The sequence below is a fragment of the Diplotaxodon limnothrissa genome, linkage group LG16, assembly GCF_057381915.1.
Source record: "Diplotaxodon limnothrissa isolate DT_005_m linkage group LG16, D_limnothrissa_male_GT1.1, whole genome shotgun sequence".
Taxonomy (NCBI): Eukaryota; Metazoa; Chordata; class Actinopteri; order Cichliformes; family Cichlidae; genus Diplotaxodon; species Diplotaxodon limnothrissa.
In genome coordinates, this window is record NC_140611.1 from 27,666,355 (window position 1) to 27,689,838 (window position 23,484).

At 39.2% G+C, this 23,484-nt stretch overlaps 2 protein-coding genes across 3 annotated transcripts in view; one reads left to right on the top strand and one right to left on the bottom strand.

The window, feature by feature from the left end:
* On the top strand, positions 1 to 5,409 carry myl1 (myosin, light chain 1, alkali; skeletal, fast). Its single transcript, XM_085373724.1, has 6 exons — positions 1 to 244; positions 880 to 907; positions 2,565 to 2,708; positions 3,768 to 3,941; positions 4,042 to 4,119; positions 4,839 to 5,409. Exons 1-6 carry the CDS (start codon positions 110 to 112, stop codon positions 4,865 to 4,867), a joined length of 588 nt encoding a protein of 195 aa, XP_085229850.1. The 5' UTR covers positions 1 to 109; the 3' UTR covers positions 4,868 to 5,409.
* A 1,654-nt stretch (positions 5,410 to 7,063) lies between these two features.
* Positions 7,064 to 23,484, bottom strand: part of map2 (microtubule-associated protein 2) — a 40,417-nt gene continuing 23,996 nt past the window's right edge. The window contains exons 12-19 of one of the 2 annotated variants that reach the window (XM_085374119.1): positions 23,387 to 23,443; positions 22,933 to 23,240; positions 19,401 to 19,535; positions 17,396 to 17,488; positions 13,681 to 13,773; positions 10,219 to 10,300; positions 8,521 to 8,633; positions 7,064 to 7,285 (exon numbers count right to left, since the gene is read on the bottom strand). In XM_085374119.1, coding sequence (XP_085230245.1) covers positions 7,064 to 7,285; positions 8,521 to 8,633; positions 10,219 to 10,300; positions 13,681 to 13,773; positions 17,396 to 17,488; positions 19,401 to 19,535; positions 22,933 to 23,240; positions 23,387 to 23,443 — 1,103 coding nt within the window. The remainder of the gene's footprint in view (positions 7,286 to 8,520; positions 8,634 to 10,218; positions 10,301 to 13,680; positions 13,774 to 17,395; positions 17,489 to 19,400; positions 19,536 to 22,932; positions 23,241 to 23,386; positions 23,444 to 23,484) is intronic. The other variant, XM_085374120.1, reaches the window with a different exon arrangement.

The following is a 23,484-nucleotide window of genomic DNA, read 5'->3' on the forward strand; positions in this document are numbered from 1 at the left end:
CAACGGTGATTTCTTCCTCTGTGCTCAGTCTGTGCTACAGTCTTTGTGTGTCACCCGATCCGGGAATTGTCTGTGCTTCAGGGCCAAAGTAGTTCTACTATCAGCAAAAATGGCACCCAAGAAGGACGCTAAGGCTCCCGCAAAGAAAGCCGAACCTGCGCCCGCACCTGCACCTGCACCTGCACCAGCGCCCGAGCCAGCCCCTGCTCCCGCAGCTCCCGCTGTCGACCTTTCCGCCATCAAGGTACAATGACCTGTGAAGGCCTAACCAGATCTACACTGGGGTGCTGGATACCGAGGAAGGAAGAACTGGGATTTATCTCTCTCTTCCTCTCTACTCATAAAGTTGCATGACAGAAGTAGACGGATGCAGTGTTTTTGCTAAATGGAGTAAGAGCTTGGTGGAGTGGCGGGGGAGGGGCAATCACCATTTATTACATTTATATGAATGATTTGAATATCTATAAGCTTATACGCACTTGAGAGTCAGTGAGAGCAACTGCGGGTTGGCAGGACCACAATAAAAGGTGTGCAGAGTATTGGGGAGAATGAGTGGGACCATGGATAGCGCACCATGTCTTAGATCTCTTAGACCACACCCTGGGCTCTCTGGATTGGACTATCAGAGTAGGGACTAATATGTGATGGCAATGCAGAGTGACACCAAATGTGGACATGTTAACGTAGCTAAAGATGGACCTACATATGTGGCATAATATGAAGCTAAATTTGGTTTTGATGTGATTGTTTAGGGCACAATAAATGGGAAGTGCCTGATCACGTTGTTTGAATACAAATGTGATGTTAATTACATGGCAAGTGATAACTTTTGCCTTTCCATGTTTTTTACTAAAATGTTGCTTTTATATTGGCTTGTAGGTGGAATTCAGCGCAGACCAGATTGAAGGTATGTAAAACTTAATTCACCTCAGTTCTATACTGTTACTTACAGTCCACAAAACTCAGCTGGCCCTCCATCAGAGAAATCTGAAAATCTGCCTTTATCATAAAATGTGACTTGCAAATTCCATCAATTAAAAACATACAGGGAGCAAAAGAGAAATAACAGAGTACAGCAATGTAAAAAAAACTACAATAGACATCATAACAGGTCTCAGCGTATCCATGACAGTTGGACACCTCATTCATTTTTGTATTTTGAAATTCCACAAAGCCATCAAATCCATTCTGAAGCCCATTTGTGGCTAATGAAGCTCAGAAACACTTCATGCGTACAGTCAGTCTTAGGAAGACTTTTACGGTTTCAGAAGCTTGACTGATTTGCATGCTTGAATAAGAAACCGCATATGTGGTTAAACATGTGGCTTCTTGCATGGAAAACACTGGCAACAAATGCATCAACTAACTGAACTTGTTAGTAAAAATAAATAGGACAACTGGTGTCAAGTTAAAAACACTCAGATTGCATTTTAAAAAGCATTTTGATCACATCACAGTTTGGCTGTAAAGAGTATCATTTAATAACGAAAGGGTCGCATGTCACAAATCAAGCCAGCAAATCCCTGTGACCAGATATTAACTTTAGCTTGTTTACATGCTTTTTAGAACTCTGTGTCACTAGATCAGCGATATCTCATTGTGTTCCAAGAGCCAACAGCCAAAAAAAACAAGAAAAAAAAAAGAAAAGATCGGAAGATTTAAAGATTACAGATGGAAGCACAGTAAAATGATAGTGTAGTGTTTGACAGATAGAAACACCTGTGTGCTGTTGGTTGGAACCACATGACCAAACCTGAAGTCTGGCAGGCTGCTTGTTACACTGCAGTCAGCATTCCCTACTTTTACTCAGCTCGCCCACAGAGGGCCTTGCCTTTAAAAGGAGGAGCTCATATTCTCAGCTATGTTTATCAATTCCAAGGTGGTCTTTTAAAAGAGCCCATTGCCCCGCTGACTGAGAGAGAAGGAGACAGCTGAGATGAAAATAGTATGAGGGGTGACGAGATCGGCAGGAGAGACTCTATTCAGCCAGTAATACCACAACCTTTTGAGATGTCTTGCACTTGTTAGATATTTTCCTTGTCAGTTTGTAGCATAGCTGTCTCCACCTGCTGACAGGCAACAGCTAAGGCTGAAATATAAACTAGTGACTCGGTTTAAAAAAAGCATTTACACAAACTATAACTTCAATTTTTGAAGTAAGATATGTTATGTTTGCATATACATACAATCAGATGACAATGCATATCACATATATTGATGAGCAACTGTGCTAGTCTATAAAATAAACATCACAAGCTTCTTTTTATACAAACATAAATGCAAAAATATTGCAATACCTCAGGTTAGTGCTATTTTTATGCAATTAAATGTAAATGTGCCCCAAATGCAGTTCTTCTTCTTTAAATAGGTTTTTGCATTGCTGTAGTTTCTGTTTAATAAAGAAATTCTACAGTTAGAAGGAATATAACAGAAATGTCTTACTGTCCATGATAAAGACATAACAAACTATAATGATTATAAACTTTACCAACTTTGAGATAAAATAAAAATGGAAATTATGGATCATTAAGCTGGCAAAATCCTCTCTTGCTTCTGTTAAACAGACTACAGGGAGGCCTTCGGTCTGTTCGACAGGGTGGGTGACAACAAGGTGGCTTACAACCAGATTGCTGACATCATGCGCGCTCTGGGACAGAACCCCACCAACAAGGAGGTGACCAAACTGCTGGGAAACCCCTCTGCTGATGGTACAGTAATGACATTTAGTAACTGCTCCCTCACTTGATCACTTAAAGATTTGCTACAGAAGATGTTAGGGAGCATGAAATACATGACTAGATTCATTCTAATCCCAATAAAGATAAGTTAGCAATTTGCTTTTTGTATTGATGCCAGTATGACATGCTGTCGTCACTGGGCTAAAACAAGGAACATTACTAACTGAGGCATAGTTCAAAAGGCTAATTTGTCTAAACTGATTTTAATAATATGTGTGGTAAACATTAATGGATAGCTCTGGGTTTTTGGTAAAATATGCAAAAGAGGTGTACAGTGCTGCTGTCAAACACAAACGATAGCAAGTATGAGAGAGAAATTATCAGTAGCTGCTTTTTTGACTGGAAGCAGTCATGTTCAAAGAATTGAGAAATGATCGTCTGCTCATCAAAAGTGTCTTATATTGTGGTCAGGTCTGTGCCTTTGAGGAAATGGCATAATAAATTGTTTATGCTGCCAGCTAGTGGTCAACATTGTCATATTCATTCATAAACTCTCCCAAACTGTGAAGTGTAGCACAGAGCTATGCAATAAATGCTCACGCTTGTCCACGTCTTGTATTTTTCAGTACAAAACGTAGCCTGATCTAAAACTTTTTTGTTTGTTTTTAATCACACACACTTTGTATTCTAAACTAACAGAAGAACTATATTATTATAGTGGTTAACATATTTGCCTAAGACGAGAAAGATCCCTGGTTCAAGACCAGGAGGAGACACAAATCCCTTGAAGGGCATGTGGTATAAAAACCTATGCTAAATCCAATATGTGAATCTGCCATGGCAGCCCCTTTAAATAAGGGAGCAACTGAAAGAAGACAAATGATGGCGTAGGTGCAGATTTGTGCAAACTCAAGACTGCAATCAAGATCAAAATGACAAATGACCTAATAAATAAATAAACAAAGTAATAAATGTGCCTTAAAATAGGACTGCGCTGTGCTCAATCGTGAACCTGCTGAAGCTCTAGAACTCTGAGCCTCCCTTTAGTGTCACCTCTAGATCCAACTTACTCTACCTCCTTTCATGCAGACATGGCCAGCAAGAGAGTAGAGTTTGAGGGCTTCCTGCCCATGCTCCAGGCCATCATCAACAGCCCAAACAAGGCAGGATTTGAAGACTATGTTGAGGGTCTGCGCGTCTTCGACAAGGAGGGCAACGGCACAGTGATGGGTGCTGAGCTGCGTATTGTCCTGTCAACACTCGGTGAGTCAGCCTAGGATGCGTTTCCTTTGATCTGTTCAGGTGCGTGCCCGAGTCGCTTTGTGTGTTGTTAATATCAGATGTCCTCTGCCTCCCCCTGCAGGAGAGAAGATGACAGAGGCTGAGATTGACGCTCTCATGACAGGACAAGAGGATGAAAACGGCTGTGTCAACTATGAGGGTGAGCCACACAGTCCAACAACAGCTACATAAAAACATGATGATACTATTACTGCTGCTGATAGTATTCACACTGTTCAAAATAATTATTAACTCTATTATTATAGATTGTTTTATCTTATGTGAGAATTACTTTACAAGTTTTGCTTAATCTAACCTGTGAAAACTATTTGACTCCTTCTGTCTTGGAGCTTCACATCCCTGATGATGTCATTGCTTTTCTTTGATATTAATAGAAGTGTTGAATCCAGACTTTTTGGAGTTAACACACAGTATCTTAGCCTCGTGTAAGTCTCTCTTATAGTCTTAAAGAAGTGACTGTCAAACCTTTTCTAGTGTCATCTGTCCTCTAGACAAAAAAGTGTAGTTTAATAGATGAAGCTATTATAGACAGTACAAACTCTCATACTTTAAATGCTGTGAATCACAGAAAACAATATCTTAGAAACAACCACAGCAGAGATAGTTTCTTACTTTGCGATTTGCTCATAAAATGTAAACAGCAAAGAACAAAGTGCTTTTTATCAGCAAAGAAAATGTAATGAATGATGAGGGTGTTAACAGAGAAACTGCAGTGTCAGTCTTCACATTTAGTAAATTAAACATATGTTTATTTCATGGAAGTTTGAGAATGTATTTTTCTTCCAGTTCACTCAGTTTTCCCTCTCTTCCTTTCTTGTTTTTTTTTTTTCTGTCTCCCGCCCCGGCCTTCGCCCGCAGCCTTCGTCAAGCACATCATGTCTGTGTAAGGACCCTGCCACCGTGGTGGTGAGCATCGTACATGTGCAGACCCCATGGTGTCGCTGCATTCGCTCGCTGCTTCCTGTACCATCTGTGGAAGCAGGGGGATCAAAGGACTATGAGATATCATTTCCTGAATCCTTGTTTTATTTTTTCAACACTTTCTTTTTCCTCTTTTGTCCAAACTGGTGCTTTTTATTTTCCTCTCTTCCTCCTCCTGTCACTTGGAAAGCTATCCTGATTACTCATGAGGTGCTTCTTTCGTTATCTTCACCAAAATCCCGCAGTGTCATTGGGGTTTATATTCGTCACAGAGGAACAGTGATGGATGGGAAGGCGGAATAACGATGACCATCCCTCCCCACTTACTGCCTGTCTGGCTCTCTATCTGCCAGTAAAGTGACTCGTTTGGCCCAGGACTGGCCATCAAAATGAATTCAATCCTCTTCCAATCTAACCCTCCCTAAGTCTTAACTTATTGTATCCTCTGCCATTTCACAATAAACTTTTCACACTCCCATTTAATTTCCCTCTTTTTGACTCCGTGTGTTGTACGCTGATATTTGGACATTTATTTTAAGCCAGATGTTTTCAAAAGGAAGTGGTTTGACATTTTGAAGTTATATACGCGGTGCTTTTTCTGGTTAGCGGAAAACAAAACAAGTACGTCACTTTTTTTCCCATTTTTTGGTCGTTTTATTGTCATTAATTATTGTAACTGGTGTCATATCAACAAGAGAAAAACTGCGTACATCTACTTGACCTTTTAAATACATTTACAGTTGCTGTAGGTTGGAGTAGGAGGTGGGGAAGGGGCACACAGAGATGGGGAATGCAGAAAAAACACGGAAGCAAACAAACAGTTGCAGGTGAGGGCAGTAAGTAGTGGGCAGGAGGGCAGGGCATACCACAAATGGTGTCTGAAAAAGAAACTAGATCACCCAAACACTTTTTTTTTCCTAACAGACATAACAGGAGTTGACTGAGTCTTTTTAACTTTTAGGATTTTTCAAAATATTTTTGTCCAATTTATTCTCCCGCATATTGCAACAAAACATCCAGATACGGTAGCGTCCGCTGTAAAACAGCAGGGGACCTGCACCAAAAAGCACACGCACAGACAGATTTCAGAGTAGCTGCATCTTCTGCTAAATATCAGGTCGCAAATTGTAGCATCTCCTCTGTGGTTCCGGCAGTCCCGATGAGGGCAATGTCAGCCTGTAATACTGGAGAAATGTCAGTGCTGTTTATTCTTGTGAGCTGCGTCTGAACAGACTTTCCTTTTGAGGATGTTTGTCGAATGAGTGCCAGTGTTTAATACTGCTGTGATGTATGGACAGGCTTCTGCGTTGAACCGCTGAGCAGGTGCAAGTGTGTGATGCACTTTGACATGACTGAGATGCATTCTTTAGCAACACCAAATCAGCTGTCTGACATTGTCACCAAGCATTACACTGTAAACAACTATTAACTACAAAACATGAACTTGTTTAATTTTTATCCAATAAATGAGGAAATAACTTACTAAAATCCTTATTTTAAATTACAAAATAGCCTCTTTTAAGACTTGAATCCATACATGCTCGTGGTAACATGACCTAGTTGCTTGCATAAATGCAATTTTACAGATTTTCAAGCCATTTTTGTCACTTCCTTTTAAAATGTTTTCAGGACATGTAGATGGCAAAGAACCTTTATTTTATACATGTTTCTATATATATTTGATAAATATATTATATATTGGATGACAAGAATGACTTGCAGTAAGGATGCGTGTTTTGATAGGGTGTCCATGCACGTTTACTGAACAAGAGCAACACGTGCGGTGTGGTGGTCGTGGCGTTATTTCTTATTCAAAGTAGAAAAAAGGCTGTTGCTTCTTCAACACTGATCCAAGACCAGTAAAGCCAATCTTTTGTCCCCACTATTTAGAGGTTACAGCAAACTTTTCTTTGCAACATCATTCAAAACGAGGGAGATCAAAATCAATCAGAAATAGGACGTTTGGGTTTAAAATAGACAGAAAACAGAATAAATAGGACCAAAGTACAGTAGCTCCTACTTTGAGTCTCTACTTAGAACCGGTTTAGCTGAGTAGTAGCGGTGATCAGTCAGCCTTAGGGTGGCAGGAGAGGGCAGAAAAGTTTGAATGGATCAGGATGAGGACGTCTTGGGTGCAGAGCAGCGATCCAGAGATCCAGTGTTCACAAACCCTGCTTGGCCAGAGCTGCAGTGACATCCTCCGCCAAGGTTGCTAACTGTGGGGAATCCATCATGTTGAGACTCCCGGAGGATGATAGATGGCTTTCGCGGATGCGGTGGGGAGACACTGAGCCAGAGAGACCTGGTGACTGGATGATGATCTCGGCTCCATGATCTACTCGGGCCTTGGCATTGTCCCGAAATGTCAACCTGTGGCTTTCAATCTGTTAAAGGCAGATGGTGTGATGTGAGAAGCGAATAGGGAAAAACAAATATTACTATCAGACGTCATATGAAATATTGATTCATTTTAGAAACGGCTTTAGAACAAGTGGAAAAACTCCCATGCCTCCAGAGGATTACTGATCACTTATTAAGAGCAGTCATGTATGGACTGATGTATATACTGTACCTTTACTGCTAAAGGAATACAGCAAGTTTTTGGAAGATTGGCCTGGTGGAAACACCGTTTTGTAAGATTTAAACTTAATTGACTACAGAACTATGGAAACAAATAGTTAAGATGCACACACACAATGACGTGAGAGACTGATGGTCATACAGAAAATGATTATTTCAAGTTATTGCTACTACAGAAAAGTTTTCCAGGACTCTGCAGTCATGTGAAAAACCAAGTACAACCCATGGTTTAATATCTTCTAGAACCACCTTGAGCAGTAATAATCTTAAGTAATAATTTTCTACACGACGTACTCTTCTTTACGTTGCATCAGTTCATTGTGGTTTTCTCAGAGATTCTATTACCAATTTTCTGGTTTGCTTGTTCTTAGTTTTTCACATGACTGCAGAGTCCTGGAAAACCTTTTTTCTGGTTTGCAATGCAACAAGATAGTTGTCTAGTTGCATTGCCCAGTTTCAGCCAAGCTTTAACTGTCAGACAGATGGCCTCACATAGAGTACTTATACTGAGGAGTTCACGGTCGACCGACTGAGTGCAAGGTGCCCAAGTCCTGTGGCAAAAACAAACCCAAATCATCACACCACCATGCTTGACAATTGATATAAGGTGCTTGTGCTGATATGCTGTGCTTTGGTTTTGACTACATGGAACAGTGTATATTACAGTTAAACATCTAAATGATGTCTGATTGAAAAACACGCTCTAGAAGTCTTGCAGGTTTAGATGCAACCTGAGCTTGGTTGCTATGTTCTTTGTAGAGAAAAGCTTTCTCCTGACAACCTTCCAGACAAGACGTATCTGTGCAATCCTTTTCTAATTGTACTGTCATGAACATTGAGTCTGAGATGTAGGCCTTGGGCTTTTTTTGCAATTTCTCTGACTACTGCACAGCCTGAGATTTGGGTGAATATTGAGTAAAGGGAGAGTAAAGGCTATTACTTATGAGGGCTTATATTTAAATTGATGAGTAGGACAATCTCTCAATAACTTGATGTTTTCCCTTAAATGGCTGATTAGAAGCATGGAGCTGACACTCACCGTCACGTGGCCTCCACCAGGAATGTGGTGAGCATTTTCCAGGGAACCCACCTTTGCTTGGGCTTTGTCTTTGAAGTCCAACTTCACACTCTCGATACGCACATTACCACCTCCTGTTTAAAAGCAGAAGAAGTGTAAAAACTATTAAGTGAGAAGAGCGCTATATTAATTGTAAGTATTTATTTCAATTTTGAAATTGAAACAGCATCAAGTGAAAAAAAATGCGAATACTTAGTCACCAAATATCCACCTAATATCTACTCAAGACACGCCCACCTTATTAAGAAGTTATTAAAGGTCAGATGAGAGAGTGAGGTTAAAAATTGTGCAGAGTTAAAGTATGAAACCCCAGTAGCTTCTCAATGAGAGTTTAGGAATAGATGAAAGACTGTAATAAACATGGCAGAATGAACAGCAGGTGGCGCTGCAGGACAGTCCAATACTCTCTATGGGTAAATAAAAAGGGGATTCCATATTTCTGCCTGGGGCTTTGCTGCCAAAGTACTGGTAGTGCAACTAAATCTTTCCAGTTCTGTAAATTAAGCTGGAAATTCAGAAAATGATTTCAAAGGCCAATTCAGATAAATATAAGCACAAGTTCTGTGCAGTTATCCGGAAGAATAAAAAACATAAAACCACTTTTATGGCATCTAATAATTATGATTTATATTTTAATTGTAGAGCTTTTAACATGACTGTCACAGAGCATCACACTGCCCTACAGCATCAGAGAATTTATTTTGTTGTATTAATGGAAAAGAAATTTCAAACTTACCAACAGCAACCCCTATAACCAATATGCAAGTTTTCTTTTAGTGCAAGTCCTATGGACTTAGGAATGTTAAGGGATTACTGTGAAGGCAATTTATTACTTTGCATTTCAGAAATTTGGATGAACAAACATTAAATTGAATGTAAAACCCTCTCCAGGTTTGATGTAACCCAATTTATTAACATCATATCCCACACTCTAACACTCAAGGTATAAAGACAAATTTCAGAAAATGCTGCCAGGAACCAAAACACCTCCTACATGCGGCCACCTGCGGACACATCTATCAGGCTGTCAGTTTACTGCTTGCTTCCACTGTTGTTGCAAATTTAGATACAGACTGGTCCAGGAGCTGCATCTGATTGACATGTTATTTCAGGAGTTAATAAAAAAACTGCCAAATGAATACATACATTCAAATAGGGCAGGAAATTCTTTGTCTAACAAATACAAGAAAACCGGTCTTAGAACGTCTAATCTGTGTCCCTTGGTATTATCGTGTAATGATAAGACCAGGTGGAAGCGCACAGGGGTTTACCTGGCATTGTAAGCCAGCAGCATCAAACAGAGTTGGGTGATGAATGTTGAACTCAACACTGTTTACCTGTCTGGCTTGTCTACTATGCACTTCCTTATGTCACTAAAAGAAAAAATGGGAGCGTGCAGTTCATCTTATCTACTCACATTTTTAGCTTCACATGCAGTCATACCTTGAGGCTTTCCAGTATAACCACAGTCTGAACTCAAAAGCTCATGAAATTTAGATAAATTGCTCAAGTGTATCTAAGCAGTTCGACGGCCTCCTGGACATCCCACATATAAAATTCATATTTGAAAGTAAGGGACTGCAGCAGCAACCTTCTGGTCACAGCACACTCACTGCAGTGCAGTGTTGCCCTCTTTGTAGGGGAACTGCAAACCTTTACCTGGCCGATGATGGATGTTGTCTAGAGAGCCACACTTGGAGGTCACATGGCTCAAGTCAATCTTCTTGTTCTGTATTTGTACCTGGAAGGAACACAGTCAGGAAAAGGCAAGTTTAGAGCCCACAGTTCAAGGCAAGATCATCAGGTCCCCCCCCCCCTGATTTATCAAGAGGAATACATCTGATCTAGATTGTACCTGTAACCGAAGCAACCTGTTTTCAAGCTGTAAGTATGTCTTGAAAATAATTTGTCCCATTTATAAAACTGAACAGATACACATAACAGTGAGAAGTGTAAGGCAAAGAGAGGGCAAGGACACACCGAGGAGGTCTGAAGAGCAACCCGCAGAGAAATGTGTAAGGAGTGAACTGATGAGACAGCAAACATAAAGCTTTAATCACAGCACGATGAACAAGGACAGATACACCACATCCTGAGATGAATCACGCAGACACGCCTGTGGTCAGCAACCTTTGCCATGTCGCTGATTTAGTACAAATGTCTTTTGTAACCAGTGATTTTGTGTCCCGTAATTTCAACCCTCTTTACAAGGCCCGGGACACAAAATGACATAAAAAGTAAGATGACACATAGAAAGTCACATAAAAAAAAAAACCACACCGCAAGCACACAATACTGTATGCAGCCTTTACCTACAATATATCTTGTTGTGGCCTTATTGTTTTGTGAAGCTGTGGACTGACAAAGAACACCAAGTCTCTTACACATGCAAAAGACTAGCAAAAGTATACCATATGAGTTTTAAAGAGAAGAGATTATAAGTGCTTTGTGTCAGCGTGGGTGAACATCAGGCTACTGTTTGGCACATCGCTCCTGTAGTCATGTCACTTAGGCATCTGTTAACCCCACTGTTGATGTTTTTCATTTGTATGGTATGTGTTGATTTCTTACATAACACAGTACCTTCTGCAAATGCAAATTCTTGACCTATTCATATAACTGAACATAAACCAGATACATGCATTTTTCTTCAGATGCGCATGATTGCTTAATTTATCAGTTCTACTAAGAAGTGAAAACACCAATCACACACAACATTAAAAACCATCTTTCTGAAGGTCTTTGTACAAAGCACCTTGGACCCATTAGGACTTATGGAGGCCCTGTATGATGATGGTAGTGGGTCCTTTAGGGTCCTTTAGTGTGCTGGAGTCTCTGTGGATCAAGTTTCTTCTGTGTGCTGCAGATCATCATTAGGGATCTTGGAGCCAGGATCGTCACCTTGGACTTTTGGTCTCTTAAAGTCATTGCTGAAGAGTTTTTGTGGCCTGGTGGAGCACATTGGTCTGCTGGGAAAGGCTGCTACCACTGAAAAAGGCTAGTATGCCTTCTTATGTAGGTTATACATGTAAAAGTATCATTGATGAACACAAGGATCCAAAGTCTTTAACAGTAAGAACCTTCATTAATTGCACATTTTTCATAATAAGATTACTAAACAATTATAACACTTTTCGTAATAACACTGTGATACATGTTTTTTTTATTTAAGCAATCAGTGGGTTTAATGTTGCCGATGATTGGTGTAGATTTTACACATTAGCAGAGTAGTACGATATCCATTTTTAATTGTTTCTCAAAAGAGAACTGCAATAATTGAGTGTTTGCATGCTTAATTTGGAGAAATGACATTGTTTTCTTTATTTATATCAAATGTAATAAAGATTTTCTGACTAATAGTTAATTATGGCTTTAATTTTTTCAAACCTTTGCCTCAGTTTTCTAGTGAGTTTTTTTAAAGTCTAATTTATCAGAGGCAATACGAACTGGCTCTTTTATACACTGACGGGAGCTGATGTAATCTCCAAATATAATAATTTGCAACAGAGGGAAGAGTAAAGAGCACTTCTCATGAAATTATGCACAGTTATATGCAACAACTTTTAGTAATGTTTGATTGCAAATGTTAATCTGCAATTTAATGTCCTTACGTTCAGCAACTCAGCCAACCACCGCTCTCCACCTTCGCTCTCCTGAGCGACCTTGACTTGTGCTGGGCTTGTCCTAAAAATCTGCAGGAACTGTCAGTTGAGCGGCCTTTGCGCTATTCTTCACTTGATGTGTACTGACACTCTATTTGAGACTCTCAAAACTAAGATGCTGCAATATATGAGCAAATGTGCTACCACGTGTTTCTTTAGGTTGACGGCGGTTTTCTGCAGATAATTAAAGACGAGCGATTACAAGTAACATGTAAGAATACAGAATAATACACACAATGCCAACTCTGATTTCACTACTTTGAGGCCGCTATTGTAAAACTGGGCACAGAATAATAGCTGTTTCTTGTTACACAACAGATGAATTTAATCACTACAGTCACCTGAACAGATAATATCTGCTGTGCCAAAAGCACTGACCTCATAAATGTTCCTGGCACTACTTTTTTCAGCTGCTGTAGCAAGAATCAAATAAAAAGAGGTTTTATGGGAACAGATCATTCTGAGGGAAGTGATATAAAGTCAAGAGATAAGTTTTAACTGTCTCATTGTTATTAAGCTTGCATAACTGTGCATTGTTAATGTGCATTATTCAAATCAGAAACTGCAGATGGAGCGCACACTATACCTGCTGCCTTCAGATGGCTGTAATCAGTCTTAATCAAGTGCTTCATGCAGCGTGCTACCTGTTGTGGATGAGAGATGCTGGCAAGAGTTTTGCTAGCAATGAGTGGGCTAATTTTGTTAAGCACTAAGTCTACTTTCTCTTCTGTGTGTTTCTGCATATGAAGAAGAAAGCCTTTATTAGCTTTATTTTCATCGTACATAAAGAAAATTCATTAAGATTTGATGAGCTTCTCTGTCCAGTACAAAATACAATATAGGATTAGAAAAGCATTAAGCAGAAAAGTGTAACAAACATGAATATGTACAAGCAGGAAGGAGCTTTTGGTACCAGAAGCTTTCTGGGTTTATTTGTTTTGTTTTGTTTTTGAACTTGTAGTCCAAGCAGGCTGTGTCTGCATGCAGTTACAAAGTCAAGATGGGGATCATAAAGACATTGCATTTGGTAAAATGCAATACTGAAACCACTGGCTATCATCTGACGAAGACTTAGCTTTTTTTAACATGCCCGCATTTTAAAAAGGATATATTTTTTCTAATCTCCTGATAACTTGGCTACATCCTAATATTAGCTAGTGCCCTTAGAAGCTAAGTCAGCAGACTAGTCAAATGTCAGGTTCTGGAGGCAGACACATTCAGCCCTTGGTATCATTACTTGCAGGACACAAACCACTGGTGGAGAATAATGCAAAGATGAAGAGCAGTCTAGTAAGAGCACTGCAAATGAATGAGTGACTTAACTATTAAACTGAGAAACAGTAAGGCAAAATAAAAATACAGGAAAACACAGAGGAAACAGAGGAAACACAGCACAGCACGGCACATAAATAATACCGACAACAACACTGACACAATGGGCTTGCAGCACAAGACTCACGTTTCCACCTCCTGCCGAGTAGCCACGCCTGTCCAAGGACCCACACCTAGACTGAACATGGCTATAGTCCAGTTTAACACTGGGGATGAAAACCTGCAGGGTGGAGGTGAGGAATGAGGTGGGAAAACGCTTGGGCTTAAGTCTTTTAAACAGTTTGTATACTCCCACTGTTTAAATAGATGTCTGACTGTGTTTGGCGGTACAATTGGACTAGTAGTTTCCCTGTTGCCCAGGACAAACATCATTCAACTGATACGATCACTTTAAGCTCAGAGGAAAAGACAATTTGATCTGACTCATGGCGTGAGCTGTGACAGTCTGTGAGCCTTGGTTATGTACCAAAATGCAACAACTGATGAACCTTTAGAAGCTAAAAACACAATTGAAAGTTCTTTGATTTGAGGCCACTACTTTAGGGATTGAGGATGATGAACATGTGAGTGTGCTGTGACGTGTGCTGACTCTCTGTAGCTGCAAGGAGAAAAAGCAGGAGTGAGATGCAGACGAAGCAGAGTTGGAACAGTACTGAAACAACAAATAAATAGCTTTCATTTTTATACGACAGCACAGCAAAAGCAATGGGGGTTTACACCAGATAAAGAAGTGACAGTGCATACACTTCTTACACATTTTGTGAATTAGAAAAGATGAGGACAACGGAGACTTTCGGGTATGTGGCCTCTGAACTGTTTTCCTTTTCCTTCACCGCTTAATGAAACACAAGGAGTGCTTTCAAATATGTGGACATCTGTTCAAAGAATATGGAAGACAATCAGTCTCGGTTCAAAACACTGCTGGAACAATGCTTATGTGCCGATGGGCTCAAGACAACCAGAGGCAATAAAGAACATATAAAGAATATCTCATTTGTGGGGGATCAGACGTCCTTTCTTATGCTATATTGAGAATTTCTTTAATATGCAACAGACATAGACAAAGAGGAAGTGTTTTCATTCAGTTCTCAATTAGCACAAGGTTTTCTGCTGTTACTTCCCTTCAAACATCGGGTATGCACAAGTGGTCTCATTAAACAGCTCCCGTGACCTATAAATGGACATCGAACCATAACTTTCCACCCACTGCCAGTAAAATGTTACACTATCAATAAATTTTTAATAGCTAAATATAACAGAGAATTTATTCCCCTTCTTTAAAAGAGGAATTATTTTTGTCTTTCTTCTTAATGCAACCTAAACACAAGGTAGCAAACTAAATGAATAATGAGAGCAGATTATTCATGCTTGTAACACCACAGAATATCCACAAGATATGCAAACCTCGTCTTGCCACAAAGCACCATCACTATAGCATAGCATGTGACCTATTATATCTCATGTGACCTAGAATTGTGGGATAAACTAAAGTGAGGAAACAAGCATTTTATGTACCCTCAGAAGGAAATAAATGGAGGAAAAAGGGGAAAAAATAGAAGAAGAGGATAGAAAGAAAAAGAGAACTCAACTAGTGGGAGATTTCTGGGGAAGGAAAAACACATTTAATCTATTGTCGACTCACTATTATTCGTGTTATTCTACACGAAATGTAGGACTAGACCTAATACACACAATAGTGCAGGATTAAATGTCAAACTAATCACAGATACATGACGGGGGTTTTTTGGGGTAAAGTGCTAAAGAAAAGTTAGGCTACAGTATTCATATGGATCCAACAGGACTGCATGTTCAAGTATACTTTAGCATTTTAGCTAAGGCTATAGTCAACTGAGTGGATCTTTCTCTTAACCATCAGGTCATTTTTGTGCTAGACAGTCGGCTAAATATTAGAAAAAAGTCAGAAGCATGCATCCTCCTTGCTATGTTGTTGTTGGTCATTCATAATGCCAGTAATATATAACCTATAATACAAGTGACATTTGTCACCCCTTGAACTATAGTTGAAAAGAGACAACTGTATCTAAAATTAAGAACCGAGAGCCAAACTACAGTGAAAAGGGGGGTAATATACAAACTAGCTCACTTTGATACTATTAACCTACCCATATACTGCACAACACAACAAGAAGCAACATGTTGTACACTACCTAAAGAGATATGAATCAAAATATTTATTGGGAATTGGACTAACTAGAATTATACAGGGAGTGCAGAATTATTAGGCAAGTTGTATTTTTGAGGAATAATTTTATTATTGAACAACAACCATGTTCTCAATGAACCCAAAAAAACTCATTAATATCAAAGCTGAATGTTTGTGGAAGTAGTTTTTAGTTTGTTTTTAGTTTTAGCTATTTTAGGGGGATATCTGTGTGTGCAGGTGACTATTACTGTGCATAATTATTAGGCAACTTAACAAAAAACAAATATATACCCATTTCAATTATTTATTTTCACCAGTGAAACCAATATAACATCTCCACATTCACAAATATACATTTCTGACATTCAAAAACAAAACAAAAACAAATCAGCGACCAATATAGCCACCTTTCTTTGCAAGGACACTCAAAAGCCTGCCATCCATGGATTCTGTCAGTGTTTTGATCTGTTCACCATCAACATTGCGTGCAGCAGCAACCACAGCCTCCCAGACACTGTTCAGAGAGGTGTACTGTTTTCCCTCCTTGTAAATCTCACATTTGATGATGGACCACAGGTTCTCAATGGGGTTCAGATCAGGTGAACAAGGTGGCCATGTCATTAGTTTTTCTTCTTTTATACCCTTTCTTGCCAGCCACGCTGTGGAGTACTTGGACGCGTGTGATGGAGCATTGTCCTGCATGAAAATCATGTTTTTCTTGAAGGATGCAGACTTCTTTCTGTACCACTGCTTGAAGAAGGTGTCTTCCAGAAACTGGCAGTAGGACTGGGAGTTGAGCTTGACTCCATCCTCAACCCGAAAAGGCCCCACAAGCTCATCTTTGATGATACCAGCCCAAACCAGTACTCCACCTCCACCTTGCTGGCGTCTGAGTCGGACTGGAGCTCTCTGCCCTTTACCAATCCAGCCACGGGCCCATCCATCTGGCCCATCAAGACTCACTCTCATTTCATCAGTCCATAAAACCTTAGAAAAATCAGTCTTGAGATATTTCTTGGCCCAGTCTTGACGTTTCAGCTTGTGTGTCTTGTTCAGTGGTGGTCGTCTTTCAGCCTTTCTTACCTTGGCCATGTCTCTGAGTATTGCACACCTTGTGCTTTTGGGCACTCCAGTGATGTTGCAGCTCTGAAATATGGCCAAACTGGTGGCAAGTGGCATCTTGGCAGCTGCACGCTTGACTTTTCTCAGTTCATGGGCAGTTATTTTGCGCCTTGGTTTTTCCACACACTTCTTGCGACCCTGTTGACTATTTTGAATGAAACGCTTGATTGTTCGATGATCACGCTTCGGAAGCTTTGCAATTTTGAGACTGCTGCATCCCTCTGAAAGATATCTCACTATTTTTGACTTTTCTGAGCCTGTCAAGTCCTTCTTTTGACCCATTTTGCCAAAGGAAAGGACGTTGCCTAATAATTATGCACACCTGATATAGGGTGTTGATGTCATTAGACCACACCCCTTCTCATTACAGAGATGCACATCACCTAATATGCTTAATTGGTAGTAGGCTTTCGAGCCTATACAGCTTGGAGTAAGACAACATGCATGAAGAGGATGATGTGGACAAAATACTCATTTGCCTAATAATTCTGCACTCCCTGTATAAGGCATTCACCCATCCTCTTAATGAGGAAGGCAAAGCTTGAAGGGTACATACATTGGCTCCACGAGGAGAGTGCTTCAGATTATCCTTGGAGCTGCACTTTGACAGTGATGGGGTGAAGTCCTGCCTCTTGTTTAAAATATGAATCTATGGAAACATGCAGAGATATATGGACCTCTTAAATGGTAGATAGGAATGACTGTGTATTATCTTCGTATGCTTGATCGCACTGTCTAATACTCTAGGGACTACAGGATACTGATGATCAGCATACTGAAAAAGTGTCAGTGCACACATTTCTATTGTTCTGGAGCATGATTAATGCTTTAAAGAATGAGAAATCACAAGTTTGTGTTTTCTTTAACTGTTTTCTGTACCTCTTGCATTCATGTTGAAACAAATAGAGTTTTTCAATTTTCTTCCCATGAGTCATCAGTCTGCCAACCAGAGTATTTGTTTGACTTCTCTTTATGAAAAGTCTCAAGCCAACGCACATTTCTTCACATTTTCTTTCACTTTGAAGCCAGACTTTCTTGTAATGTTTAATGGTCCTGCGCAATAGTTCACCAGGCTTTCCAGAGATCTTTCATAGTTTTAATGAATAATTTCAGCATAAATAAGGCACCTCACGCAAGAGATGGACCCAGGTATTATCAACAAATAACAGACAACTTTTCAAAGAATAAATACATAAATGAACTGATAAATAAATACATGAATTAAATTGTCTCTTTAGGCTCTTTGTTACTAGCAGGCTGTCACAAAAACACATCTCAGCATGGTGTGTAGTGTGTTCTTAAAAAGTTTGAGGAAACTGCACAAGAAGAAGACTATTTGAACACATGAACAGTATCGGAAAGTCAAAATTCCACCAAAGACCTGACACATGACCCGAGAGATTCATTTGATCTTTCAGTTGATCCATCTACTGTTTACTGATTACTCATCAGAATTGGTCTCAATGAAAGGTTTGTTGCCAAGATGCCATTCATAAGGAAGAACATGATGAACACGATGAACCTATTGGTTAAAATAGTCAGTAGGTACAACAGTGAGTTTCTATAGCCATCTGTAAAACTTCTTAGAGGCTCCATCTTTGTTTGAGGCTAAATTTTTTCTTATTTCTTATTTAGCTGGTTGTCGGTTCTTGTGTATTATGGACAGAAAAGTATCTTAGCATTTTGATCCACAATGCCATAGCATCTGGAAAGCATTTGATTGGCAATGGCTTCCTTATCCAAAATGAAAACGATCCCAAACACAATGCCAATGCAATAAAAGCATAACAAAATAGAAAAACACACAATGAAACCCAATCAATCAGGGATTGGCCTCCCCAGAGTCCAGACCTCAACTTTATTGAAGCAATGTAGGATCATCTTGACAGAGATTAGAGCAAAAGGCAGCCAACATCAAAAGAGGAGCTTTGACTGTTCTTCAAGAAGCCTGGAGAACTATTCCTGAACACTACTGAAAGAAAGGTTGCCTTAGAGTTTAGGCTGTGTTGAAGAATAAAGGTGGGCATACCAAATGTTGACTTAGAATTGTACAAACTCAGTTTTTGTTTTTTATACTATATGTTTGCACACATTTCAGTAAATCATTGTACATATTTCCCAAATGAGGGGTGGCTTAAGACTTTTCCTCAGTACTGTACAATTTCAACATGATGATTACTAAAATATTAAGAAAAAAAAAAAGAAAAATACTGCCTTTTGATTTTTTGATGTGACTGGTTCGATCCTATGTAAAGCAGCTACGCAAACACGTTCTGCTGCTGCTCTGTGCGATGGACTTTCTTCAGCACTTTAAAATTCAATAATCAATCAAAAGACAAAAGGCAGTGGCCACGTAATAATTAATTGGCTCTAAAATAGTTTTTTGTATTGTTAATATTAATGGCTCATTTGAATTTAAATTTAATCAATCAAATTACCTTTTCAAGATATTAATGAGTAAAATTACACATAGTAAATGCTTTCTTTTTAATTATTCCACTGGGACAAAGGTTTCCAGACTTTTTATTCAAAGTGCTATAATTAAAAGTGATAAGGTATACCAGCAGGTCCTGCGTCCAGGTCACGCTGTGTACCGCAGACAGACACAGAGTAACAGAGATGAGGCGCAGCACTGACTTCCAGATCAAAGAGGCCCTGCGTTTGGCCTCTGTTGGCCCATCTGGGTCCTTCTGTTTCTATGAGGACAGTCATTAGACAGGTCAGTAGCTGAGTATAGGCTTGCTATATTGCTGTGGGCTGGGGGAGGCTCACTACAGGAGCTGCTTATAGTAACACTATTTGGATCTTTGAGGGTGCTGTGAATATTAAGGTGAGGAGTACACTTCCATCATGTCATGTGACTACTGTCTATAAATATTTGCAACAATATAAATGCTGTCACACTAGTTTGGCTTTTTAATTTTCATTAAGTTTAAAAAAAGAGGTAAAATTATGCGCTATCTATAATTTTGTACTACTTCAGTGGTACAATAGTGACACTAGAGGACCATTTCAACAATGAATGTTTATAACACTGTACTGCAATAAAGGCTCCAGTTAAACAAATACTTTAATCAATCATTTGTTTCATTCAAATGTCCTAAAGTTTTCTATTTGTATTTCCATTTTTCTCTTATAATTAACACTCAATGATATTCTCAAGTTATTTGCTTTTGTTAAAAGAACCTTGGAGACATTAACAGGAGCATTAATGCAAGTGTTAAAGATCATTATATATGATAATTCTTTGCCAAGCTTCTCACTATATAGCAGCCAAGGCAGGTAAGCAGGTAAGAAAATAAATGGATGGATAGATTTGTAATTGTATAATTATAAATGCTTCTATTAATATGCATCAAGGTGTCTTTTAAATCTAAACTAAAATGTGAAGATTAATACAATTTGACCAATGTGTCAGTAGGCCCGACATATAGCCCGAAATTATAAAAAGTATCACTCTTTATAACTGCTGATAAATTAACATTTTAAAAAATAGAGATGAGACAGGAGAAATATCCTTTAACAATGTTATGGGTGTTGATGGTCCACCAGTGCGCACTCTGCAACTTCAAGATCTCAGCTGATCTGATCAGAGTCGAGCTGAGCGTTGAGTAATCCATGATTTGCTGTGATAATAAAACAATGACAAATAACTACACAAAACAAATGTTTTGTGTGGCTAAAAGAAATATTAAAGAACATATTTACAGTATATTAGCTTTTTAAATCACCAAATATCAGTACTGATATCAGTCATTATATTCAGTTTCATTTATGGGCATAAACATAGACCTCTGAACCTCAACAACTTATCAAACTACCACTGAAGACGAATAACGCACTGCATTAATCTATGCTGATTCCAAAAACAAAAGACTTTGTCTGAAGACAGCATGCTCATGTGTGAAACAAACACCTGTAATCAGAAGGAACAACTACACAATAAGGAGAATAATTCCCATTAAGGATCAGATATCTGTGCAAATTCAATAGATGCATTTGATAAATAGCCGCGTCTATCTAACAGGGAGATAACCCCCTAGTCAATGTATCTGCTATCTGTGTTACAGATAAGAAATACACAAAAGCATGACGTATTCAAAATCACACACAAGCAAACTAACACACAGTGGAGCAAAATCCACACTGAAATATTGGCCAAGCACTTCCACATCCACAGTGAGTGATGTGACTGTATAATTGAGTATTTACATTGCAAACACTGATGAAGCTAGTTATGAACACTTTGACAAAGCATAAACAGTAATGCTGTACACATGCTAACCCCCCCCCAGAGAAGCTCAAGCGTGTTTCTCCTGCAGATGACAGGCTGGCATTTGGAACATGATCCCTCCCTATTTTATGGCTGACTGCACAGAGCAGCTCAGAGGCCTGCTAAGTCATAAAGATGCCAGCCAAACACTTAGATTCCTAATCAGGTCATCAGCAAAGGCTTGTAGGAACTGATGGCTACAGACACATTGCTTCCTGGTGCAGTGCTGCCTTTGTGTTTCAGACTCGAGACATTTGTCAAAATGTAAGAAATGTACCCCGAGACACTGTGCTAATGCAGATTCTGTGCAGCAACAGAAAACAAGATTTGTAATTCTGATTTTGCTGAACTGCTGTCTTTGCTTTAGAGAGCCAGGAGGAACGCTTACGGGACAATACTGCTCAGAGTTCAGACTCTCGCTCAGGTGTCATAGTCATGTCATTTTCTGTTTACTGAAATCTCTAGATGGAGAACTGCTTGGTGGTGAGAAATCACAGGTAAAAATAAAGCTGACATAACATAAGCTAGCATTTACTGCTTTAAAATTGTAAAAAATGTATATATACATATTTTGAAATCATTCTTTAGACCTTTATCTCAGTGTTTATCTTTGGGATAAACTCACAATCAATCACAACAATGTTAAAATGACTTTTTAACCTGCCATCAGGTGGCAGTCTATATTAGTCTATATTAAACTCAGAGAAAAAGAGCCTCGGTCTACTGTGTTGATGGCAACAGATATATCAAACTGCTTTCATCCATCAGACACAGAGCAACATTTACAGCTCTTGAAGACAAATTTTTCTGCAATCTGATTAACGCAAGCATACTTTTACTTTCACTGACAGCAGCAACTGATATCTGAACTAATGCTTCACATAGAGACAACAGAGGAAGACAGCCACAAAATCAGACTGGGAACTGAAAATATCTAGAAGTGGTAAAGAACTGCTAAGCTGCTGTAGGTCTTGATTCACCATATAAATAGTTTAGATGATAAATCATATGTCCAATAGGTTTATATATCATTAAAATCAACATTATAAGTTGAAGTACATTTTAGGATAGTCTATCAGGTAAAGGAAAAGTTTAACACGCTACACTTTACATTGTATACATTGTAAATTTAACCAATGGACACGTGTAATTACGTGTGATTTTCCTTTTTTCTTATACAAAACATCATTATGTAATATTTTGTACTCTTTTTTTTACGATGATGGATGGGCAAGATTATTCACGAGCTAGCAGCAGGCAAGGGAAACTAAAAGACTAAAGCAGGACTTTTAGCGAGGACCTAGAGACGGGAGGAAACATATGGGAAATAAGCATCTTAAAGCAGAAGAAAAAGACAGAAGATGTTAGACAAAACCTTATAATATTATTTATACGAGGAATGGTAAAGCAGATCTCATCACAGATCAGTGGTCTGTAAATATATTGTACAGATTTTTCTTGCAGATCCATATGAAACAGTTATTTGACTCAATTTTTTCCTCCTATTGAATGTTTTGTTGTTGCTTTATGGTTCAAAGGTCAAATCCTGAGTAAAATCTGCTAGGAGGCAAGCATTAAGTTTCTTTGCATGCTCAGTAAATCTACCTATATATACCTAATATACTTTTTATTTCTATTACATGTAACTTCCTGAAACAAAAATAAAATACATGGCAGCTTCTGTCTCTGAGATCAGTGCAGAAGGGAGAGGTAGGAAAAAAGGAAACTACAATAAGCAGTAAAACCAAATGTGAAGATGGAAGAAAATTAGCAAGCAGTTAAAAAAAGCTGCAGATTTCTGGACAAAGTAAAAGTGTTACCTGTCCTCCTTTAGGCTGATACTTGATATTCTCTGTGGAGCCAATCTTAGACTTGATATTCTTGAAGTCAGGGAGTGGCTGGTTGATAATACGGAGCTGCTTGGGTGTTGTTGCAGGTGACTTGGGTGGGGTACGGACCACAGCCACCTTCCTCTCCTGACAAATCAGACTGAGGGAGCGTGGGGTCCCGGGGGTCCTCGAAGATGATGAGTAACTGGGAGGAGTTCCTGGGGTGATGGCTGTTGAGCCAGGGGTGCGTGGGGTGGAGTGGCCACTGCGAGCTGAACGTGAGCGCACTGATTCTGTAACTGGTAAGATGACAAATACAGGTGATGGAGGTGGAGGTGAAGACAGGCTGCAATTCCTTTTATTCAAAATATTTTGAGTCCACAGCACAAAATTACAAAATGCTCTTAATTTATATCTAGAAATAGTAGAAATAGTCTGTAATTACCTGTCATGCTAGGAGCTCGCCCTGTCCTGTGTTCTGCCCTCATCTCAGTGCGAAATGCTGGAGAAAGGGAAAAATCAAAAGTTTTGGATTTAGTGATG